The 24,566-nt window shown below is 38.1% G+C and overlaps 2 protein-coding genes across 7 annotated transcripts in view; one reads left to right on the top strand and one right to left on the bottom strand.

Annotated features, from left to right (window-relative positions):
- The window catches only part of LOC141375364 (uncharacterized), a 49,198-nt gene extending 27,371 nt beyond the window's left edge, over nt 1-21,827 (top strand). The window contains exons 2-3 of the mRNA XM_087261111.1: nt 16,358-16,475; nt 16,564-21,827. Of these exons, the coding sequence (XP_087117237.1) occupies nt 16,358-16,475; nt 16,564-16,792 (347 nt within the window). The 3' untranslated portion in view covers nt 16,793-21,827. The remainder of the gene's footprint in view (nt 1-16,357; nt 16,476-16,563) is intronic.
- Nucleotides 1-24,566, bottom strand: part of exoc6b (exocyst complex component 6B) — a 144,493-nt gene that overhangs the window by 7,525 nt on the left and 112,402 nt on the right. For 3 of the 6 annotated variants that reach the window (XR_015494951.1, XM_087260008.1, XM_087260009.1), the window contains one exon: nt 2,007-2,123. Coding sequence is in view for 4 of the 6 variants with exons in the window: in XM_087260008.1 (XP_087116134.1) it covers nt 2,007-2,123 (117 nt within the window). In the remaining 2 variants the exon portion in view is untranslated. 6 annotated transcript variants of the gene reach the window in all.

Here is a 24,566-nt window from a genome sequence, read left to right as displayed (position 1 = left end):
CTTTTTTTTTTCTTTTTTTTTATACCAAAGCACAATCTGTTTTGTTGTTACGATGACTATGCACAAATAACTTTACTCTTTTATGTCCTACACTTGATTGTAAAACAATAATTATGCATTGGAGTTCTTTCCACTTTTATTTGGAAATGCAACTTTTGTTGGTCGTCGTGTACGTGCTTTACGGGTCCAGTGGTGGAAACAAAACTGAAAAAATCATACTTAAGTAAAAGTACCATTACTTCCCCAAAAATGTAGTGCAAGTAGAGTAAAAGTATCTGTTGTAAATATTACTCAAAGTAGGAGTAAAAAGTAGACATTTCAAAACTACTTGAGTACAAAAGTACTTAAGAGCAAAATTCTGTTGTGCGGCGCTGCGAAAAGGGACAGGATGATTAGACATTTTAAAAAGCAAGCGATTGGTCCTTATTTTTTAAACTTCTGTACAAAAAGGTCATGTTTGGATCATTGATTAGTCTCACGCTGTCACATGGTGAGATTTCGCAGATCACTTGAACTTGAAGCTTGAACTTTGCACCGCAGCGAACTGCGATACTTGTTGCATGATAAATCTGTAAATGGAAGTCTATGGAGAGAAAAGTGCCGATGCATTTACATGTAATTTGTGGATGTGTGTAAATGTAACATTCTGTAATGCATTTAGTTATTGCCCAGCAGGCCCACAACAAGGCGTAATATTAGGTTAGATTTAGGTCGTCAGGTGACAAAAATTCAAGTTTAGTCAACGTCAAACGACAACGATATTTTGATGTCCAATAATGACCTTAAATGATGTTGATATTTGGTTGATTTTAGTGACCAAAATCCAACGTCAGGCCAACATCTTAAACCAATGTCAAATACTGACATGTATTTGTCAGGTATGGCAACCAAAATCCAACGTCTGATAGATGTAATAGTGGTAACATCCACACAACATCAAGCTCATTAGACGTTGGACATTGATGTCAGCTTAACCTTGGGTTCTGATGTCAAACTGATTTTCATTTACAAACATGACGTTGGGGTAAAATGTCATTCTGACGTCATGTTGACTTCTTGTGCCTACTGCTTGTTTAAAGCCATTTCGGTCATCCTACAGTAAACATCTATCATCTTTTCATCAGTGACATGCATCTAAACAGTCTCTGGGTCATTGCATGTAAAGATTTTGGACATCTTCTTGGACAATTTTAATGCTTCCAAACAGTTTGCTGCAATTATAAATCGCACGTCTTGAGGTGGTTCATAATGATGCAATTTACCTTCTATGTGTGATTGGACTGGAATCACAGGACTAATTTTTCTAATCCCCATAGACAAGAAAAAATAAAGTATTGACTGCAGGTTGAAGGAAAGTAGTTGAGTAAAAGTACAGATACTCCACAAAAAAATTTACTCAAGAGAAAGTAAAAGTTCACATTTTTAAAACTGCTGGGTAAAGTACAATTTCTGAGACAAACTACTCAATTACAGTAGTTTGGGTTTTTGTAAATTGTTACTTTACATCACTGTACGGGTTGTTAACATATTATTTACAAACAGGTGCTCTATACACATGAATAGATCTACTTGTGTATAAATGTTAAACTATACGAAACATATACAGCTCAAGGAGTTTGTTATTTTAAAAATGGATGTGCGGCAAGCGCAGCCTACAGACCTCTCTAGAGAAAGTGAAACCGCTCATGCTTTTAGATGGTCTTGTAAACAACAACAGGGCACATGGCAGGTTCTGCTCTTTTTGGCTTTGTGGCTGTTCATCAAGATGATTTTTCACATACAGTAGGGGTAAAATGACATCTAGATATTTCATGAAAATCATAGATGTACTGTAAGAACACTCTCTTCACACCATACCCAAAATGCAGAGTACTTACGATCGAGAAATCCTGTTCATGAATAAACATGATGACAGATGAGAAGGGAAAAAAACAAATCTGTGATGTCTTAAAAGAAGTGCATATGCTTTATTAAGTGAAAAGAAGAGAGAGGGGTCAGTAGATTACTCACTTCTCTAAGAGGGCCAGAGCTGTGTGAGGATTGACTCGCAGGTATTTGCAGGTGGGTCGGCCGTAGTCAGCCAGATATGTGGACCAGTCCCACTGAGTGAAGAGATCCAGTAACTAAAAACAGAACGACAGCAAAGAAAACAAAGGAAGATCATTAAAGTTCATTAAACACCATCGCTTGCCCTTGTTAGATCAGGCCAGTTCACTTCTCCCAATGTTACGTAAGTGAGCAGGGCCTCTTAAATGAGATTATAGAGGAGACACAGGGGAAAGCAACATGACAAAGCAGGGGATTAGAGGAGAATGGAGTGAGGTTAAAGAGAGAACAGCCATTTACACTCTTTCACCCTGAATGCACGGCTCTTTCTGACCCGGACCTGACCCGATAATGGGCCGGTAATGACCCGTGATTGACCCGGCCAGCTACTGACCTTGCTGGAGCCTAGCCAAAAATGCACCCCTCAGCACTGGCTCAATAAACAACAGAGCACATTCCTCCCTCCCAAACAAACCCAGTCGAACAAACACACACATTTAGACGCAGATTCAGTGCTGGGAATGCAAACAAACACAATCAAACATGTCATCAAACTTGCCAAGAGAAAAAAAATGTTAGCGACTATAAAACAAGTTCTGTATTCAACAGCGCAAGGGAAAATATATATGCACTCATGATGGAAGAAAATGTTCTGTAATATGATTTAGTCTGTGTCTTTACCATTATACACTGGATTTTTGTAGGACTAAATATATACCACATTTCCCTTTGTTTTTCCACCACAAATCAGTCCCTCAGGGATATTCTTTGATATTTGCGGCCTAAAATGACAGATTTTGTAACCACCTTTCTTAAACACTATGGCATTATTTGGTTCAATTCTTGTGTTTTGCTCTTTTTATCATCTCAAGAACAACTAGACTTGACAAAATCCTGGAGGAATTGAATAGTACACAAAGCTAAAGCCAAGTGAAGTGTATACATGTGGACAAAGGTCTGTTAAGAAGTGGAGCAAACATTTACACTTTCATACTTTTTTATAATATGCTTAATAATTATATATTCATACTTTGTTAATGATTATTTTTTAATTAGTAAAGTATTGCATTGTTTAAAAACTAATGATTTAAAAATAGTTTGTGCTATTTTAAGATCATTCAGAAAATATAAATAAGTAAATGATTATTAAGCTATTCAAATCTATCTTATTATTCAGTATATCATCCAGTTTTGTGACCTAATCTAAAGTGACAAACGACAATTAAAACCTCAGTTATATTCTAGGAAAAAAGGAAATAAATGACTTTATTAATTTAACTTTATTAGTTAATGTTGTTGTTTTATCCTATTTCAATTAATTGTACTCATTTCAAATTGAATTTTGACACTCCAGTTATTCAGCAATGTTTAAAGTTTACAGTAAATTTATTTTTTAGATAAGATTCCAAACATTTATTGTTCATTTGATACGAAGCCTTTAATTGTCATTTATAAAAGCTTTACAAAACATAAACAGTCCACACTTTAGATTAGATCACAAAACTGGATGAAGCAGAGTTAATAAAGAATTAATTAACATTCCATTACTATATGCCTGAATAATAAAATGTAGAAATTCTTAAAGCCACCAACTACTCTTTAATACAAATGGTTTGTAAATAATGCAATACTAAATTTAGTAATAAACCATTAATATGTAAAAAAGTATGAATATACAATAAGAACATTATAAATGTACTTATGTAACGAATACAGCATTTGTAGCTGTGTTTATAAACCGCTTACTAGCATCTTTTACTGTAGTTAATGCTAAACAGACAATGAATTAATTATTTGCTAATGCTTATTAAATGATTTAGAGTGTGTAACTATAATATAAAATATTTTAAAAGTATTATAGCATAAAATATTGTTATAAAATATAGAATTTACATATAAATTATAAAGTGTTACCTAATTGGATTATAAATACATACTATTATAAATATACAATTATGACTGTAACGCTGATGATGCACAATGGATTATATGATTTACATCAGTCATTCCCAAAATCAAATTTGTTTTATCAAAAAACTATTAGAACTACCATATTTTATCCATGATCTACAGAAGAAGAAACTAGTATTTAATAGGGATGCCACGGTTCTCAATATAATATTGAACCGTACGGTGCGACCTCCATGGTTCAGTACGCGCTTGTGAATTGCTGTTTTCTCAGTTTTGCGTTTAAATAATTTTTGTGCGTTTCATTTCCTCGATTTGACTGTCTGTGCCTGTAAGTCCATGAGCTGAGATGAGAAAACTCCTTCCCGCGAGTAAATATCCAATCACTATGCTCTAAAGTTAGGGGGCGCTTGACCATCATTCCACACTTTAACATTGCGAGTGGCGGTGAAGTGAGGCAACAGTAAAAATATGCACCGGCGTAGTGAGGCAACAGTACAAGAAAGCGATGGCGTCTTTCAAATCTGCGGTGTGAGGACATTTCGGTTTTGCCGTTAAGTACAATGCCAATAAAAGAAAAAACAGTGAACAAAAAATAACTGTGGGTAAGCATTGTTTTACATGTATAACCATGACTGCACATCTGCAGCGCCATCACCCAGCAATATCACTGTCTGAAGGCAGGATAGCAGAGAAGGTAATAAAGTCCTCCAAATAGCAACAATCCCCTCACTGAATCTTTCCTAACTGGTTCCGAGTGACACATAAAAATAACAAAGGCAGTGCGGGTGTTTATTGCTAAAGATTTGCAGCCATTTTCGGTGATTGGATTGGCTTTTGTCATCTTAAAAATGCACTTGATCCGCGTTACAGACTACAGTCTCGCATTTTTTCAGCACCGAGATAATGAAGATGGTTTATTTATGTTTACTTAAGTACAAATATGTTTATTTGAAATGGCCAATCTTCATTAACTTCACATGTATGTTTATTTTCAAAATGTAGGATTTTATGTGTTCCCCAGTTTGTACATGGGCTACCCGCAGCTGTGGGATTTCAGTGTTTTCAGTAATTTTTTTATGCAATACACTAGGAACTAGTGTGCTTTTCTTGGCTTTTAAGTAATACAAAAGGAGTATTGCAATAAATCGTTTTTATTTTTTTATCCTTAACCTTTTACTGTTCCTATTGCCTATACAATTTTTTTTTTTAAAAAGACACGTGTCAAGCCATGCGAACCGAACCGAACCGAAAACCGTGTTAAAAAAGAAAAGTATGTATTGAACCGTGGGCTAACTGTATTGTTGCATCCCTAGTATTTAATAATAACATTGTTAACATGTTAATAATATAGCAAAAGATCAAAATAAAATCGGCACACTGTCACTTTAGCTCTCAAAAATCTTTAATATTTTGAGAATAACAGTGGCAGTGTGCTGACTTTCTTTTGATCTTTTGCAACAGTGTTTATTTTTGATCAAGCACCTGTCTTCGAGGAATTTTTAGATGTGCGCAGATTTCTCTTTTTAACATGTTAATAATAAACATTAAAAAAACAACATGCAAATAAAAAATCCATCAACCTTTGGATTTTTTTGCGACCCCTCGGGTGATTACGTTATATTAAAGACACGGAACTAGTCAGATGTACCACATTGATTTTATGGCACCAGGTTAAACTGTGACACATTTACGGCATTGAAACTAAATACAAGCAAGTACATGGAGCATACACAAGCATACACAAGCATACACAACTGTACATGGAGGATGGTCTCCGAGTGTATATATATACATACAAACAATCTCAGAGAATTTTGGGGGTCTTGAATCACTGGCATTGTTATTTTGGGGGTCTTGGGCTAAAAAGTTGGGGAACCCCTGATTTACATGACCAAATAATGCTTTATTCCAGCTTAAATCAAACTTTTAACAAAGAATGCAGACACCTGCTCTGCTACAAACAACACATCTCCTGACTATTTGCGCACACATACACACACACACAGATGGTAGATAAGCACCTGCAAAAGATAAGTGATTTTTGGATTTGCATTCATATCTTGTTTTCGCCTTTCTTCTCTCTTCTTCCCGCTGGCATGTTCTATACAGTCACCGAGAGAGGGAGGTTGAGGGGGAAGACGGAGCGAGAAGAGGCCAGGTTTTCCTGCTGTCATTTGTAATCCGAATGCACTTGCATTCCACATTGCGCTAGCTAGTGTGTCAAACTCGTCCATGACCCAGGTTTCACCTTTCCGCTCTGTCTCTCTGCCCCGCCTTCACCTCCCCATGAACTTCCACTCGGTCTCTCTCTTTGACCTCAGCATGACCCCCGACAGTGTTATCGGCCCCTCTCTGAACAAACAGAGGGCCAAGCTAGAGAGGAGCAGGGGCATGTGGGCGGGCGGGCGCTGGATTATCACTTCCTCTCATTCTTCTAAAAGAAAGAATGATAGAGGGAGGAAAAAAAGAAAACATGACGTTGCACATTGATGTGTTGCTCTCATTTCCCCGCAGCCTCAGTGTCACCCCAGCGTTCACACTATCCTCTCTTTGCGCTCTGGGCCGTTTGTATAAGGGCTTATAATAGTTATTCTGACCGCCGTACTTGTTTGTTTGGAACGCGGCAGGAATAGCTATTCTCGTTAATAGCCTGGGGGTGTTGGGAATTGTGTGTGTTGTATTATTCTTTTCTCCCCTTAGACTTTTTTGCTCTTTCTGGCAGCGTTCTAGAAAAACAAGGTTTGATTTGCCACTTTACTGCTGCAATAAATCTAAAAATGCTCTGGCGGGGAGCTTATGTAATGATCACCTATGCCCTAGTAACCTAGTAGCCACCTGTAAACGGTTTGCGATCTACCAAAAGTACAATTATTGATTACGACTTAATGAGGTTGATGTGAATGAGCTGCTACATAAAAGAAGGAAAACCAATACGAGACTATAATGTTCTCAACCTCTCAGTCGGTTATTTGTGTGCTCCCTTGTTGTGGATGCCACCGTGTTTTCTTCTCTCTGTGCCATCGCGGTCACTATCACTTCATCCACGTCTTCTAGCTACACTCCTCCTCTTGTTAGTTCTCCTCTCACCTCTGGCTGCCCTCTGGCTCTCAGCATTGTTTAGTGCATTCTGGAACTGGGCTGTCAGCCTCAAAGGCTCACGCAGGCCAAAGTCAGTTGAGCTTGAGACTGAATAATGATAACAGTGATAATAACCAGCGCAGAAAAGAGAGATCAGCCTAATAAAGAAAGAAATAACAACACCCCCGCCTCGCTAAAACAACTACAATAAGAGGCCAAAGTCTCTCTTATAAATCTGCTCTGTCCTATATTTAAAAGCCACTCAGTTAACTCCAGGGTATGTCTTAAATATATGTCTTTTGAATGTCTACTAAAAATGAGATGAGTCACAACATGATGGTGTGCAAGTAAAGCTCCATTTGCTGTGGGTCAAATCACAAGTGCAAGGTCATAAATGTGAACAACAAGCAAGTCGTAAACCTCTGCGGTGAGAATGAGAAATCCAGATCATCTTCAGTTTCTCAGTGCTTTCTCTAAAGTAGTAAAATAAATAAATAAAATAACTGTCGTCTGAATGCACAGATACTTCCAGCTTAAGTAATTTTTGGTTAAATGTCAAGAACTGTCTCAGGTCAAAAAGCACCACATTGCATCATGTAACATCTTTAACCCTTGTGAACTATTGGGGATGTTTTTATCCACTCCGGGAGATTATTTTGAGTCCTTATTTGGCCACAACTTTCTCTATGTTTAAGAAAATACATAGAACATAGTAAACATAGTAAGCTAAGGATTGTTAGTCTGCATTATTTAGGCCAACCGGAGCCGGGAATACTTCCCAAAAGACATTAAAATTTGAAGGGCATTTGTGCTTTTGTTAGTCTGTTTTTATTATTCCTGAGGTTTCCATAATCCTGGACCAGGCCGTATCCTGAGCAGCTCCTGTGGTGGTCATGGAGGAGTGGAAAGCATGAGACTGATTCCTATAAGACCCCAGTGACAGACGAGTCTTGGCATTGACCCTGAAGGGCCAGCCTGTAAACCAGCCGGTGACCTAACCACACCTGCAACTTCTCCATGATGGACGTCCAGCATTCTCCCGCCTCCGGCGCCTAGACTGCAGCTCTGCACAAGACGTTTGTCCAGAGTAGAAATAGTTGTTCCCAACTGAGCCTGGTTTCTTTTGAGTTTTTTTTCCTTCACTTCTGTCAACTGATAAAGTTTGTTCTTCGCTGCTGTCGCCACTGGCTTGCAGGATTCTGGACTTGTGTAGCTGCGCATCAACGGATTTGCTCTTCAGTGTTTGGACTTTCAGCAGTGAAAATTAAACCACAATGAACAAAACTGAACTTAAACTCTGAAAACTGGACTGACACTCTTTCAATTTACTATAATCTTCTATGTTAAGCTGCATTGAAAAAAATCTCCATTGTTAAAGCGCTATAGAAATAAAGATGAACTGAATTGAAAAAAGTAAGCGTATTAATGTACGCACAATTTAATCTGCTGTTATACTCCATAGAACTCCATATAAAAGTCAGAAATCTAAAGAGTAATGGTGTCAACTGATGTTCAACAGTAAAAATGACACATTTCACCTCTTCCCAACAGGGAAAACCATTAACAATCAAGAATGCATTATTATATGCTGTCATGGATTGGAAATAAAAAAAATTGTTATAATGAAAGTCAATAGGGCAAAAACAGCTATCAACATAATGAAAGGGTAGTAAATAAATATATATAAAACGGTGTTAAGCTGTTGTCTCTTAACAATGCTGAAATGTAAAAGTACTATTTTATGTTTGAACAACTAGACTATTGCTAGATCTATCCAATTAATTGGCAATATGCTAATTTGAATCAAAATATTATGCTTTTTGTGTTTGTTAAATCTATGTGACTCTGAGTCTGGTTTATCCCTAGGTTTTTCTACCCTTCACTTTCGTCAACTGGTGAAGTTTGTTCCTCGCCACTGTCACCACTAGCTTGCGTGGTTTAGGACTTGTTTAGCTTTGCATCGTTGGATTTGCTCTTCATTGTTTTGGCTTTCAGCAGTGATATTTACTTTACACTGAACTAAACTAAACCTCAATTGTGAAAACTGGACTGACACCGTTTCAAAATCTATGTTAAGCTGCTTTGACAAAATCTACATCTTAAAAGTGTTATAGAAATAATTATCAACTCATAAGATTTTTTTTCTTCCATTTTCAAAAAGATTATAAAGATTTTTTTTTGATGAATCCTAATATCTGGCTCTTCAGTAAAGGTCACAAAGATCTGACTAGAGCAAATCTTTTGGGTCTATGGCTAATTAAAAAGAGCTTTATGAATGACTGAAAAGATTACCAGTCTTTCTGTCCACCAAGACAATAAACAAAGAAATCTCGAACTCAAATGATTTGAGGTGCTTCATTGGCATCCATGCATTTTGATCATCATACCATCACTGCTTATGGTCATTACTAGAGGTTTCGGTGGGAAATCTGTTAATGATAGTAAGAAAGGTCAAGAAAACAGTCTTATCTTAACATTGACCTCTGCAGATAATCACCAGAGAGGTCTGAATCAGAAAACACTTATCTCAGCTATCCATGGTTCTGGATCATGTGAATGTAGAGAGAAGAGGAAAGAAAAAAAGGGAAAGGAGGAACAACTAAAGCATAATTCAACATGAGTCAAAGTCCACTGGGAGGAAAATGATAAGCGCTATCTCAGTCCTGAAAAAAAGGAAAAGTGGCTCCCCGTTTCTCAAGCCATATTTCAGTCCACATAGCAGTAGCACACAGAGGTCAGGGGTTATCCATAGAGGTTATCTTGACTTAGGCTCCATCTTCACTAAAGTGTCAAGCAAAGCAGCAAGACACTCTAACACAGTCAAACAAACATGCACTTAACAGCAGAGAAAGGATGCCCATGTCAATCAGCACAGATTAACAATGTTCAATGTGTTTTCTTTGGACTGTCCAAAAAAAACTAAAATGATAAAGATTCAAAATGCTTTAAGAAAACATAATTTCACATTGACCAACCAATAGTGTGCACACACACACATGCACACACACAATTGCTCATTGTAAATGTATGTTTTCTATTAGAAAATCTCAAATAAAAATAAATAAATAAATAAAAAAAATCAAATGCACACTCCAAAATGGACTGGTTCACTAATTATTAACTAACCCAACTGTTGGGTTAATTTTTATCATTTTAAAATTTGAAATTAACAACCTAGATTAAAAAATGCTGCTAAATTATTGGTCATCAGTGATTTAATGCTATTGAAATCTTGACAGATTTTTTTTTACGTGTTACTAAAATATAAGTAAGAGTCCTAACATTATCTTAACCCATTCTTGAATGTATAGTTTACTAGAAAATAACACACTGAAATAAAAAAATCATTATTACTCAACCTGTTAATTTGTGAAATGCAAAGAAGACATTATAATAAACATCACAGATTTAGTGAGTTTTAAATTGACATTTAATGAATTTTTAACTTACTTTAAACATACAACAAAGTTATTTAAAATATCATGTCTTGTATTTTGCACAAAGTGAAGTGATATCTATACTCAAAACTAATCCTCTGCTTTTAACCCATCCAACTGCACACACACACGTAATGGCACACGCGCACACACACACATTTGAGTGAGAAGTAAAAGTACACACACAGTGAGCATATAACTGGAGCAGTGGGCAGCTACTGCTTTCAGCACCAGAAAAGCAATTAGGGGTGAGGTGGCTTGCTCAAAACTGCCTCAACTGGGCAAAGATGGAGAGAGTGTGGTTTCATTAACTCCCCCATCTTCAATTACTGCTGAGGCTGGAAATTAAATCTGCAACCGTTTGATTAAAAGGCTAACTCCCAGAACTGCAATTTTTGAATGAACTATTATTTTAAATAGTACAAACATTGGCTTAACTACTATATTGTCATGTCAAAAAATAAAAAAGCAGTAAAAATACATGCTTAAATAAGGTGTACCAAGCAGTGACAATAATGATCTGTAACGTTCTGATGACTTCAGACCAGGGGTGCCCAAACTTGATTGAGGCTAGTGGGCCGAAGGTAAATAGTTGTCATGGGTCATTTTCTAATTTATTTAATAACATTTAAAAATAACTACAAAACATTGCTTTATATAAACTAATATCGCATATATTTTTCTTTACAGTTTTTACTTCTTACAGTAAAAACAAAAACAATTGATTTGCTCGATGTCTTCTGCATAGTTCTCAATCTGTCAAGTGACAGTATTTACCATTTTAAAAATCAGATTCATTTTGCTTTTTTTTGTAGCTCAGCAATAAACAAACAACCAAAATAAAAAAGTTTGTCAGATGGCATGTCGGTAAAAAGATTACAATGGGCCAACTTTGGCCCTACTTTGAGAATCTCTGCTCTAGGGTAATTTGAGAATGAGGATGCTCTAATTCATGCATAATTCGCCCTTCTAGGCTAAGGGAAATCTGAGTTTTATAATGAACAATGGTCCACTCAACTGGGACGCTGGTGGGGCTAATGTGTGGCTCAGATAATTACATCAGGAGAAGCACAGTCCTATATGATTAAAACTGGATAGAAGTCTCAACAGGGCTTCAAATGATCTCCGCAGACCAGAAGGACCAGCTCAAAGTATTTTGCCAGCCATAACTCATTAAAAAACTATTGTATGAACAGCTCTATCTACAGGGGTGTCACGGTGGTGCAGTGGGTAGTGCTTTCGCCTCACAGCAGGAAAGTCACTGGTTCAAGCCCCGGCTGGGTCAGCTGCATTTCTGTGTGGAGTTTGCACGTTCCCCCTGTGTTACTGTGGGTTTCCTCCTCTTTCTTCCACAGTCGAAAGACATGCGGTGAATTGAATAAGCTAAACTGGCCGTAGTGTGTGTGTGGGTGTAAATGCAGGAGTATATGCGTGTTTCCCAGTGCTGGGATGCGGCTGGAAGGGCATCTGCTGTGTAAAACATTTGCTGGATAAGTTGGTGGTTTATTCTGCTGTGGCGACCCCTCATGAATAAAGGGACTAAGCCAAAATGAAAATGAATGAATGAACATCTCTGTCTACATTAATTAGCTGATTAGATTAAGTATCTACCTTATCAACTCAACCCTTTTAAACTTCATCACAATACTTAATAAATCCAGAGATGTAGAAGTCGCCTGGACCCAGGACACTAATTTCAATATTTGCTGAAGGAACCCTAAACATGTCCAAAATCATGAGGGTGGTTGGGGTCAGTGGATGGTCAAGACGATGAGGGCTGCAGAGGCCGATACACTCTGCCTCTAAGCTGAACCCCACACGGGTCATTGTTCTGTTATCAGTCCTGTTCGCTCTGTTAGCGAGCCACATCGAGGACAAGTGAAAACAGTCCTCTTCCTGAGGCCGCAGCGTCTGAGAAGCCATAGTCTGGGGAAGACTTGGCCTCAAACTTACCTTCCTGTCCTCTTCAGACAAGGAAGAGTTATCTCTGGGTTTATGGTGTGGTGAAGCGGTCACAAAGAACTGACCACAAAATGCAAAACTGAAGATTGTCAACTATTCAAATGGCTGTAAAACTTTTCACTTAAAACGTAAGACTATATTTTTTTTAAATATAATGTATTTTTTCCTTCTTTTAAGATGTTTGTAGCACATTAAATTATCGTCAATTAATCGACTGGCCGGAAATCGGTGTCGGCCGATAATCCTATTTCTTGACCCTATCGGTACTCGCTGATCTGGCCTATCTCATGAACTGATCGCAAGTGTTTGTTAATGAGTTTATAAGCGGAGGAAGACATACATCCTGGGTTATACAAACAGCAGCAACAACACGAGAGGAGATGAACGACGTGTGGGGGCATGAGCGATCACTGCACTCGCGTCACAGTAGCTAAAATACATACAGTACAGATGCGGTGCAACTTTGTTTATACAGTGTATTGGTGCAACTTAGAGGTCTAATAAATTTCTGAATAAAGCGCATGAGCGGATGGCAACTGGTGTAATTTGAACCGGAAGGGGCGGTCTGCGTATGTATATGTGTGAATGAGAGAGTGTGATCCTGTGTGTCACTTGTTTGCTGCTGTCTATGTGTGTGTGTATGTGTGTGAATGAGAGAGAAAGCGTAAAGCTGTGTGTCACTAGCTTGGTGCTGTCTAGGTGTGTATGTATGTGTTTGAATGAAAGAGAGTGTGATGCTGTGTGTCCCTTGCTTGGTGCTGTGTGTCTATGTGTGTGTGTGTTTATACAGACAGCTTGGTAAAGGCTGTCTGGACAGGGTGGTTTTCGGTTTTGCTCCTCTGTTCGGGAACACATCACCCGTTAGCAGGAACAGTCGCGGCAGGCAGAAAACGAAGCGGGTCGGAAAGCAGGACAACAAATGCAGAATGTAAGCGGGAGCGGTCCGGTTCAGACTAAAACTAAAAACTATTTGTCCCACGCGGATCTCTAGCGCAACTTGCACGAGTGATGTTCTCTTTGTTGCAACCATTGTATATCCCGTATTTGGAGCTGCTGTGATGCGAGCAGAGCCCGTATCTAGTGTCATATTCAACCATATGACCTCTGTCAGAAGCTTAGCCAGTCTCTCGCATATTCATACGAGCTCCGTGATGGCTGCGAATTAGTGTAAATACCAGACGAGAGTGCATGAATGTGTTCCATGCACTATAAAGCTTGAAGCATCAAAATCGGTACTTGGTATGGACCGATCACCATGACAAGGAATTGGTACTCAGTATCGACTGCAAAAATCTTGATCGGAGCATCCCTAATGTACACATTACCAATTATAACTGAATCAACAACAGAATCTCAGCATGTAGTGGGTTATGCATCTAGTCATGAGGTTACCCAACCTGTTCATATTAGATCGACTCAGATTTACACACCATACAACGCACAAGGGGAGGACAAATTAAATAAATTGTATATAAAACATTACAGCAGTATACACCAATTTTCTCAGAAAACTAAACACTTTTCCATGTCTTTGGACCTTCTATTACTAACACCAAAGTCATACAGTCTTAGTAGAATTACTATAGAACACTATTATACACAATTAAAAGGTGCTAAATGCTTTTTGGGTCACAGAACTGATGATCTGGCACGTCCCTCTGTATACTCTCCGTGACCTTCTGCTTGACTTGTTTTGACACTTATTTTAATAGAGTTACACACTGTAATTCATGGATGTTTGACAGCGTTTACGTTAGCCTAAGGGAAGAGGTGGCCTCACTTTCAACTTCCTGTCCATTCAGAAAAGAGAGTTATTGCCAGGTCAAAATGACAACAAAGCAGTCACAAGCCCTTTGGTCCAAGGCAGAAAACATTAACTGAGAACGAGCATTAATAAATAAATGAGCAGGATCTATATGACCACACTGTAACCTGTTGCAGGTGGAGGATGAGCTCATTTTTACTCTTCCTTATTTCACTGAACCTGTTTTAGAGAAGTTGCTGCTGGCAATTAATAATTATTAGACTGAAGAATTTGGCACTGGCCTGGGGAAGACATGACCTCCATTTTACCTTCCTGTCTTTTTCGACAAGGTAAAAGTTATTGCTGGGGCAGCGGTGTGACTGTACGGTCAGAGCTGAGAGTCGGTGACAAGCATCTAAAACAGGCTGCAATTACTCACACAGAACAGAAACTAAAAACAAGGTTGAAATATTGACTAAAGATGTAGCATTCTTAAATGCATGGAACAATCGGGGAAAATCAAATGATGCAAAAGAACATCAAGTTCAAATATACACAAATACAAGCTCAGGGTTTTAAAAAAAAAAAAACTAAAGCTTTTTATATTTACCTGTAGCAAGAATGCAGTTAAATGATCCAATAACAGTACGATCAGTACAGTACAAAAGAATCTAATTATAGCTGTTCTTGAAACTTTATATTTCATTCATTCTTTCATTTTTCTTCAGCTTGGTCACTTTTAGGGATGTACCGATCAGGTTTTTTTGCCAAGTCATTTGAGTATCTAACGGTACTGAAACCCGATCCGATTATTCTATAATACATAAAAAAAGAATAAATAAGAGCAAAAAAACAGATCCAGGATGTTCCTTATTTCCTAACATTTTAACATTTTACAACTCTGTTTACCTCTGTGAGGTAGCTTAAACAATCAAGTAATAACATGAATTCTTCACTTTTGGACTTTAGTACAACAGTAAATATTTAAAAAAACATATATAAAAACAAATAGCACCTCAACTTAAAATACCTGGCAGGCATGTAAACAAAAAATACAAACAAAAGTGGCATATTGTTTGCAAAGGCATTTAACCAATGGTGTCTCGGCAACAAAAGGGTCATGCCGCACGAATTGCTATTTCTGTGTGAAGTCACGAAAGAGGTCTAAATCTGTGCGGCTGCATGACCAGTGATCTGTTAATATATACAATCATTATTATAATATTTTTAAAGTGTTCCTTTAAATGTTTTACAAATTACTGTTAAGAATGACTTTTTCTCTTAAAAAGATGCACAACTTCTCTAGTTCACACAAGAAAGAGACAGTTGTGGTCAACTCCATAATGTGCTATCTCTGCTTAATATTCAAATACGAATCCACTTTATTACCAGCCTGACACAAAGTGCCTTTTGTTGAGGCAGTTTCCAGAATTCATATTTGAGCCAACGGTTTGTCATTGCTCACGTTTTTAAGAAAAGAAGGGCTTACAGAAACTGGACGAATCAAAACGACTCTTACATCTGCTGCAGGAAAATGAAGATGGAATGTAGATCTGTGTGTGTTTGTGCGTGTGGTGTGGTGACAGACAATAAACCAGCATTACAGAACTCCTACCCCTTTCACAGGGCATGAATAACGAAATAATCAGATAAAAGGCTTTTTTGGTGATGGCGTGGTGCTGTCTCTATGGACGTGAACTCTGATAGCCCTCATGATCAGGGTCACCGAGAGGCTACAGACTGAATACTGCTTACTCATGATCACTACAGCATGAAGACAAACAGATAAACAGCTGCCAAAGAAAGGGAAAGAGAGAGCGAGAGAGGGAGAAAAACAAAACAAAATAAAACTAAGGGTCAGGTTAGTGCTTGTTATCCCAGCGGAATTCACCAAATCCTATTTACCTTACTAAAAGGCAAACAAATTGGCATTTGTAAATGACCTACAACACATTGCGCTTTCCAGTAAGAAGGTGATGAGGGTTGAGTTGGAGGTTGTTAAAGAGGCAAGACCGGTAAAACCACCTCTCTGTCAAGCCTTTAAGTAGAAATTCACAGATGGAGGAAATAAAGAAAGAAAAACAGAGGGAAAAGAAACTGGGGTGGAGAGAGAGACAAAAGCAAAGGAGAGAAGGCGAAAATAACACCAGTCTGTCTTTTCTGTACCCCTGTTACCCAGGCTATCCCATGAGGGCATTGCCCCTGGTGCGGGACGGATCTGAATGGAGGCTGAAGTGGTACAGGGTGACAGGCTCAGACTTTAGATTCTACTGGAGCAAAGCCAAGGTTACCGGAGGGTCAGTTCTCGCTCTTCTGCTTTCCAGCATATATAACATGCATAACACACACAGACTTACAGCTTTACCATACTACCCCCCCCCACAGCCTGCCAATACTAACTGTGCCTGTGAGAGACAGTGAGGGAGAAGGAGCGAGACAGATAGCACGTCAGGCTTATCGTCCGCTGGCTCCGAGGGAATGCGAGCAGGGTCGGCCGGAGGCCACTCGACTGGCCCACCCCCTACTCACTTTCTCTCTCTCTCCCTTGGACGGAAAGACAGGCGGAAGGCTGGAGAAAGTGATTACACCTGGTCTGGTTCTGGCTGTTAACTAGAGGAAGGTCAGCCAGCGTGCGCCAGGGCCAAGATGAGTTCACTGTCCAAAACGTCACATTCATGCATCTTCCCACTCGCTCCCCCGCTCTTGTTCCCCATCGCTTAGAGTTGTCAACGGTGTTGTGTCCTCTTTTTAAATAATGCAGTGGATGAAGCATTTGAATAATAAAAACACGAATACAGTAATTTGTTCACAAAAAAGATGAACATGCACAGAAATATTGCTTGGTTCAAAAAGGAAGACTGTTTGAGTCTACAGTACTCTTGTGCAAGACAAAACTGCAAAGTAAAAGGCCAACTAAAACATTTTGTATAGACCAGATATGTACAAACAAAGGTTTAAAAAGGCTTAGATGCATTGTTTCAGAGAAAAGCTTTTGCGAATTGTGCGAGTTAAATTACAAAAATCTAAAGCATAAACTAAGTATACTATACAGAGATGGTTATAGTTTCTAAACATTAAGCATCTGGAGAAATACCCAATTTAAATGCCTTTAATGTTACATTTTGAGCAAGTTAACTTCTACCCTGGTCCACAAAAACTGTTTTATTCAAAATGAAGAGATATATTAAGTATAAACATTCTATAGATGGTATTTAACATCTGATTTGTTATTAGCAGCTCTCTATTTTGAAATACAGAAACTTCATGGAAAATTATCCAACATGCAAGAACATTAAATACAGGTCACCGCCAACCTTTAAATCAGTAATATATGTGAGGGTGTGTGTGTGTGTGTGTGTGTGTGTGTGTGTGTGTGTGTGTGTGTGTGTGTGTGTGTGTGTGTGTGTGTATAAAATAATAAGGTAATTTAAAAAAAGTGTTAATAATAACAACAACATCTACTTGTTTCCATTTCTAAAGCGCTTATATGATGTTAGTTTGCCAACTATTGCCTCTCTTACGAGAATTTGCTTAATATATAGCTCTGAATATACCGTATACACTATGAAGGTGTTTAGATCTGTTGTTGTTTTTTATTTATGAGGTTGTCTTAGAACAGCATAGATGTAGTTGGGCCAGCCACCACTGTAAAGACAAACATAAAAAATAAGACTACATAGAAAACGACGACGAAGAAAAAGAAGACACAGAAGATGATGATCGGACATCCACATTGATAAAATCAAATACACAGGGCCACTGAAGTCAATCTGCAAAATACAGATTGAAAAAGTACATATTTAGCTGAGCCTTAAAGGTAGACAGAGATGGTACATTTCTAAGTGATAGAGGTAGAGTATTCCATAACTTAAGAGTAACACCAAATGACCTTCCACCTACAACCGACAACAAAAAACAGACAAAAGACCAAGCTCAGATGATCTGAGGGGTTGGGCAGGACGGTAAGAGTGCAGTAGGTCAGACAGATGTGGAGGTGAAAGCATTTAATGCCTTAAATGTCAGGAGTAATATTTTAAATTGTATACGTGCTGCCACAGATCAGTGAAGCCAGTGAAGATCATGCAGTAGAAGAGTAATTTTAGCGGAACGCCTGGTAGAGGCGAGAACTCTCGCTGTTGTATTCTGAACATGCTGCAACCGTGAAATAATTTTTTAGGCAGTGAAAAAACAGAGCATTTCAATAGTCTAGACATGATGTGATTAGTGCATGGACTAAGATTTCAGCACCAGCAAGAGCTAGAGAAGAACAAAAACGTGCGATATTACAAAGATTGAAAAAAAGAGGTGTAAGAGGCAAAAGATATAGAGTTGAGTCAAGTATTAAACTAAGATTACATACTGATGAAGAAGGCTTAACATAAACCCCTTTTTTTTTTCAAAAGAAAGGTCCATCAGTTTGACAGGTAGCAGAGCTAACTACCAATATTTAAGTTGTGCTATTATTGCAATTATGATATTATACGCTGTGAAGCCACAGCTAAAGTCACGATTGTTTCACATTGGACATCATTCAGCTCATTATTATCAGTGGTGTAAAGTAACTATTTACAAACACTGAAATTTAGTTTTTTTTTTTTTTTTTCAGGAAATGTAATTGATTAAGTGATTTTAAAAACGTGTACTTTTACTTTGCATTGAGTACATTTTTAGTGCTGTATTGGTACTTTTACTCCACTACTTTCCTTCAACCTGCAGTCACTACCCTATTTTTTTTCTTGTCTATGGGGATTGGTTAAGTAGAAAAATCTGTGATTCTTGTCCAATCAAATCGCACATAGAAACTAAATCACATCCTACTGAACAACCTCAGGACATGGGCACTTTATAAATGCAGCAAATCTATTGGAAGCATTAAAAGTGTCCAAGATGATGTATAAAATTGTTACATGCAATGACCCAGAGACTGTTTAGATGCACGTCACTGATGAGAAGATGATGGATGCCTACTGTAAAATGACTGAAAGAGCCAAAGGGACTGAACAATCAATAAATGTACAACAGAATTATTCATTTTCACACACACACATGCACAAATAGCTTGTAAATGCATCACACTTTCACAGCAAAATATTCTCTTCTCGAGTACATATGAAAGGGCTACTTTTTACTCCTACTTTGAGTAATACTTACAACAGATACTCTTACTTCACTTACTTGCACTACATTTTTGGGCAAGTAATGGTTCTTATACTTGAGTATGATTTTCAATACTCTTTCCACCACTGATAATCATACAATGTTTAATCAACTACAAAGAAGGTTTACCTAAAACGAATATTCTGTTATTATTTCCTCACATGTTGTTTAAAAACTGCATGACTTTTATTAAAGCACAACAGAAGATATTTTGAAGAATTAAAACTTGAGTTGTTTTAGTCATGTGATGATAGTCAAGTGAAAAACTTTGAAGCCCTAAAAAGGGAAAGGTGCTAACTTAAGTAATCCATATGGTTAAACTGCTATATTCTTCTGAGGAAATGGCCAAAACTACATCGTCTATTTAGCAAATGTCCTACTGTGAATATATAAAAACACTAAACAATTTTGATCACGAATGTGCATTGCTATGCACTTCATTTGCACAACTTTAAACACCATTTTATCAGTATAGTGATCCCTCGCTATAACGCGGTTCACTTTTCATGGCTTTTTTCTACAGCGCATTGTGTTCTGCAACCTGATCGGCTGTAGACAATTGTTTGCAAGTTTTCTCTCCACAATGTCGATGTAACATTCTGCACCGTCAAAGGCACCCACAGTAGCACTCAAAAGGCAGAGGAAGATGCTAACTATTGAACAAAAAGTTGAACTTCTGGACATGCTAAGCAAAAGTAGAAGTTACGTGGCTGTAGGGTGCCATTACGAAATAAATGAATGAAATCTTTGGTTTCATTCTATAATGCTGGACTTATTTTTTTTTAACAAAATTTTTAACTTTGAGTGTTTAAACAAAAGAGAAAAGTGTGAAAATGTTAATGCCTGTCTGAGATAAGTGTATAAAATGTGTAGTGAGGGGTTTTACAGCCCTAAAACATCTATAGTAATTGTAAAAGTGGGCTACTTCGCAGATTTCACCTATTGCCGTTTTTAGAACATAACTCCCGTGAATAATGAGGGACCACTATATTTTAATTTAAATTTGAGAATCCAGATTCTCAAAAAGTTGCATCTTGGCCAAATATTGTCATATCATAAAGTATAAATCAATGGAATGGTAAACTATTTAAATATTTGGGTGATGTAAACATCTAAATTTCCAAAGAAAATGACACTTATGGCTAATTTTGTGGCCCTGGATCACATATCTACTTTTATGTTCCACATAACACAAGAAAATAATTCATACCAAATTGGAAAAACATTTCTGAACTTTCATTTTCAACGTGTTTCAGGATTTGTAAGAGAAACACGGAAAAACAGAGTAAGCAGAAATCTATTGATAGTTATGTTCATGCTGGAGCGAGAGAAAAAGACGATCCATGTCAGTGCCATCCTCAGGGCTGAATGGGACCCTGCCGCAAAAAGAGATGTCAACCCCCTGCTCTGAGAATATCTGCTCCCTCACTGACTCCATACAAGCAGGGCAGCTCATCCGTCTGACCCCTGGAGACCTGTGACAGCGACTCAAACAGGCCTTTCACTGACACACACCAGCACGCCTTTGAAAAGGAGCAGGGGGGATGGATTTAAGCGTGACACACTCACTGGGCATTGAGAGGAAGCAAATGGGGAACGATTAAACTGTGACACCTGTCACTGGCTTGTTTAGACAGACTATGGCGAAGCGTTCTGAGGAGAGCACTGCCTGTGTCGTTTCCTTTTATTTCTCCTTCCTACATTTCCAGCCCTTCTCACTGGATTTCACATGTTTTCCATAAGCAAAGGCAGAAAGGTCTAGGAGAGACGGTTTGCTTTTACAATCGAGGTTCTGTGGCAGTCTTCCGTCTTTCAAACTTTCTAACTTTCCCTAAAGGGTCCACACAAAGAGCGAATCTGTGGGAAGATGTAGCTGAACGGGGTGAGGAGCAGAGCATGGCCCATATGGTTTCATCCTCAATCTCTCATCTTTCCTGCGCACCTTCACGCCTGTCTGTCTGACCTCAGCTACTGAACCAGGCAGGTTAAGGTTCATGGAGACTGCGGTTGACCGAGAGGCTCCATTAAAAACATAAACACACACTCAGACTCTGGCTCATCCTACTGACTTCACTGTGCGAGAATGTAGACAGCAGTGGTCTTAAATTCACCCACCCCCAAAAGAGAAAACTTAACCTTAAAAGATGGGGTTTACAGTATCTTATCGTATCTTTTTATTTGATGACATGTCAGCATCTTATACTATTGTTTCATGACAAAAACACTTTTTACAGTCACTGAAGTGTCTGTGAATGACAAGAGGGACAACTGACGTTAAGATAGGCAACTAATTGTAAATCCTATCAACTGTGAAATGGAATTATAGTGTTTGTATTTTTGGGCATCTGTCTGTTTTTCAGTGGATCCAGAACAGGTAATTGACTTTGCATAATCCACATAAATTGCCACAGTCTAATTTGTGTTGACATGCATGTAAATTAGTGTATCAGAGCTCACAATAAATAAGATTAAAAGATATTTGACAAAAATTCACACACTTGTATGTTTCCAAATGTTTTTTTCATTCTGTGAGAAAACAAAAGGGATGTTTTTTAATATCTCTTTTGTTTGTTTTGTCTCTGTGCTTTCGAAATCTTTGAATTAGATATGAACAAAAACACTACCGTGTTAACTGGAGCGATGTGGTGTGTAAAAAAAAAGGTTATGTACAGTAAGAGTTTACTTTACTGAAGTAATTCTCCTTCCCAAAAACAAATGCCTGACAAGAAAATACCAAACTCACATTCTGGAAACAGCTGGAAATCCCACATCTAGCCCTATTTTGGTTTCGCTTTCCAGAACGATATTCATATGCACCATAACTCAGCCATCTATTAGCTAGAATTTCCACTTCTTCAGTTTGGAATCATAATGTGCCTCATCATTAATCAGTTCACAATGGTATGTTGCTTTCTTTATTACAATTCAAACAACTGCGAGGTCATAACCTTTCACTTTCACTTAACTACAACTGTTAATAGAAAATTCTGTCATGTATAGTTTCCTTTTCCCCAGTCTGCATGTTGTCACATGTTGTATCAACTGCCTGAAAGTACATGATACATTGATACTGTAAGTGTTCCTTAAATGGGACACTCCCAAGTTATTGAACTTATGAACTTCCTCCAATACCGCAAACAAAAATTGCTCAAAAATAAAATCAAACTATATTACAAATAAATGATATTATACTAAATTAAGGAGATAGACTACCATTAATACACCAGATAGACCAAGTTTTGTGTCAGCATGTTCTTGGACCCTTAACTTCTGAAAAGTGTGTGTGTGCATATATAAATTCAACACCAAAGACCCTTATAGAGTATGTCTGTTTTGACTACCTTTACCAAGAAAAGTAAGAGGTATATGGTGCTATTGGATAAGTGTACAGCTTCAAATTGGAAAAAGAAGACAAAATTGCTTGTTTTGTTACGAGAAGTCTTTATAACTAAGGAAACATTCTCCAGATTCCCTGACTCTCCAGAGGAGAGGTCGCTGACTGAGAATTGGGAGCAAGCAGCAAATTTCCTTAAACCGCAGTGAACTCCTTTCAGAGGGGGGCTTCAACTTTCTGGCCCGCCAACATGTCCCCGCCTCGCACCCTGTTGCCGGAACAACATTTTTTCACTATGGGTCACTAGTGGACTCTGAGTTTGTTTAGTTATTATCAAACATACACAAAAAATTGAAGGAATATAAACAGACTCCAAAACAATCCTGAGAGTATTAAATCATAAAAGGGTGCCAAAACATTATTCAGATTACATTTCAATCATTCGTTTCTGCGCAATCATCATACCACGCATAAACCAGCATAACCAAATTTGACAGCAAACTTTGATCTCAGAGCACAAAGTTATCTCATTCAAAAAAAGAAGTGATGACAGCTAAAATAATTAAAAGAGTGAAAGAAAGGTGAGTGAGAGAAGGTGAAATTAGGCACAGCTGAAGCTGGACATCTTATGGACATTACAAAAGTGTCCAGAGGGTTCAGGAGGACACAAGTGTAAGACTCTGGTAGTGTCACTGGTCTAAGGTTTTCTCCGCCAAGGACTAAGAGAAAGGAATGGAGGGGTTAGAGAGGGGAAAAGCATTTTACATTGAATCCTTTTAACAACGTTCCAGGAATTCTAGGATAATGCCTGTGGACAGGCCACAGGAATGCTTAGCAGCTTCACGGATCCCAAATTCATGGGACCAGGAAAATGTTCCCTCACCCCTCCGCTTTTCTATACAGTGCCCCAGAACGGGTCATGTAGGGTGGGGTGGAAAATACCTCAGCAGGGGATGTGATTAATGTCTCTCATACCTACAGCCATAACCTTCAATGGCACAATGGGTCTTTTATCTTAACTTAATCTGCCCCATAGTTTTTATGCACCTGTAACAAATTACTATGAGCACTGTACTGGGGCACACAACATTCAAAGCTGCTCTGAATTTTCAAATAGATAGTGAAGCTGCAATGAACACGAATGCAGAATTGCAATGTTTAACGTCAATGTAAGAAACCACATTTTACCAAGAAAATGGTCTTAAAGTAGAAAAGCGGTGTGTTGATGAAAAATCTTTACAAGGTTAACACGATGGCGCAGTAGCAGTTCGCCTCACGGCAAAAAGAAGGTCGCTGGTTCGAGCCTTGGCTGGGTCAGTTGGCGTTTCTGTGTAGTGTTTCCATGTTCTCATCGTGTTCGTGTAGGTTTCCCCTGGGTGCTTCGGCTTACCCCACAAGTCAAAGACATGTGGTGAATTGGGTACGCTAAAATTGACCGTAGTGTATGTGTGTGAATAAGTGTTTATGGGTGTTTGCTAGTGATTGATTGTGGCTGGAAGGGTATCCGCTGCGTAAAACATATGCTGGATAATTTGGCAACCCTAGATTAATAAAGCGACTAGGCCAAAACAAAATGAATGAATGAAATGTCAAAAGTTTTGGAAAAATCCACAATAACACAAGGGTTTTCCTAATGAGTATTTCAATGATTGCCCCATGAAGGGTTAAATGTCTTTTTGGAATATATAAACAAAAAAGTATTAAAATTCCTTACTCTTTAAGATTACAAGACAAAGATAAAAGTGATAAAGATAAAATTACAGACAGACACGTTAATTAGAATAGTCAACCCTAGTCAAGCTATAATTAGCCACCACTTCATGCCAAAAACACTTGTGTCTGCAAGGGCCTCTACATCAACCAAAGTCTGGCTGCTGGCTCTCTCCACCCCCACCCT

The sequence above is a fragment of the Danio rerio genome, chromosome 7, assembly GCF_052040795.2.
Source record: "Danio rerio strain M-AB ecotype USA chromosome 7, GRCz13ab, whole genome shotgun sequence".
NCBI classification, from domain to species: Eukaryota; Metazoa; Chordata; class Actinopteri; order Cypriniformes; family Danionidae; genus Danio; species Danio rerio.
Note: the sequence above shows the minus strand (reverse complement) of the source record. Positions and strands in the feature narration are given on the sequence as shown.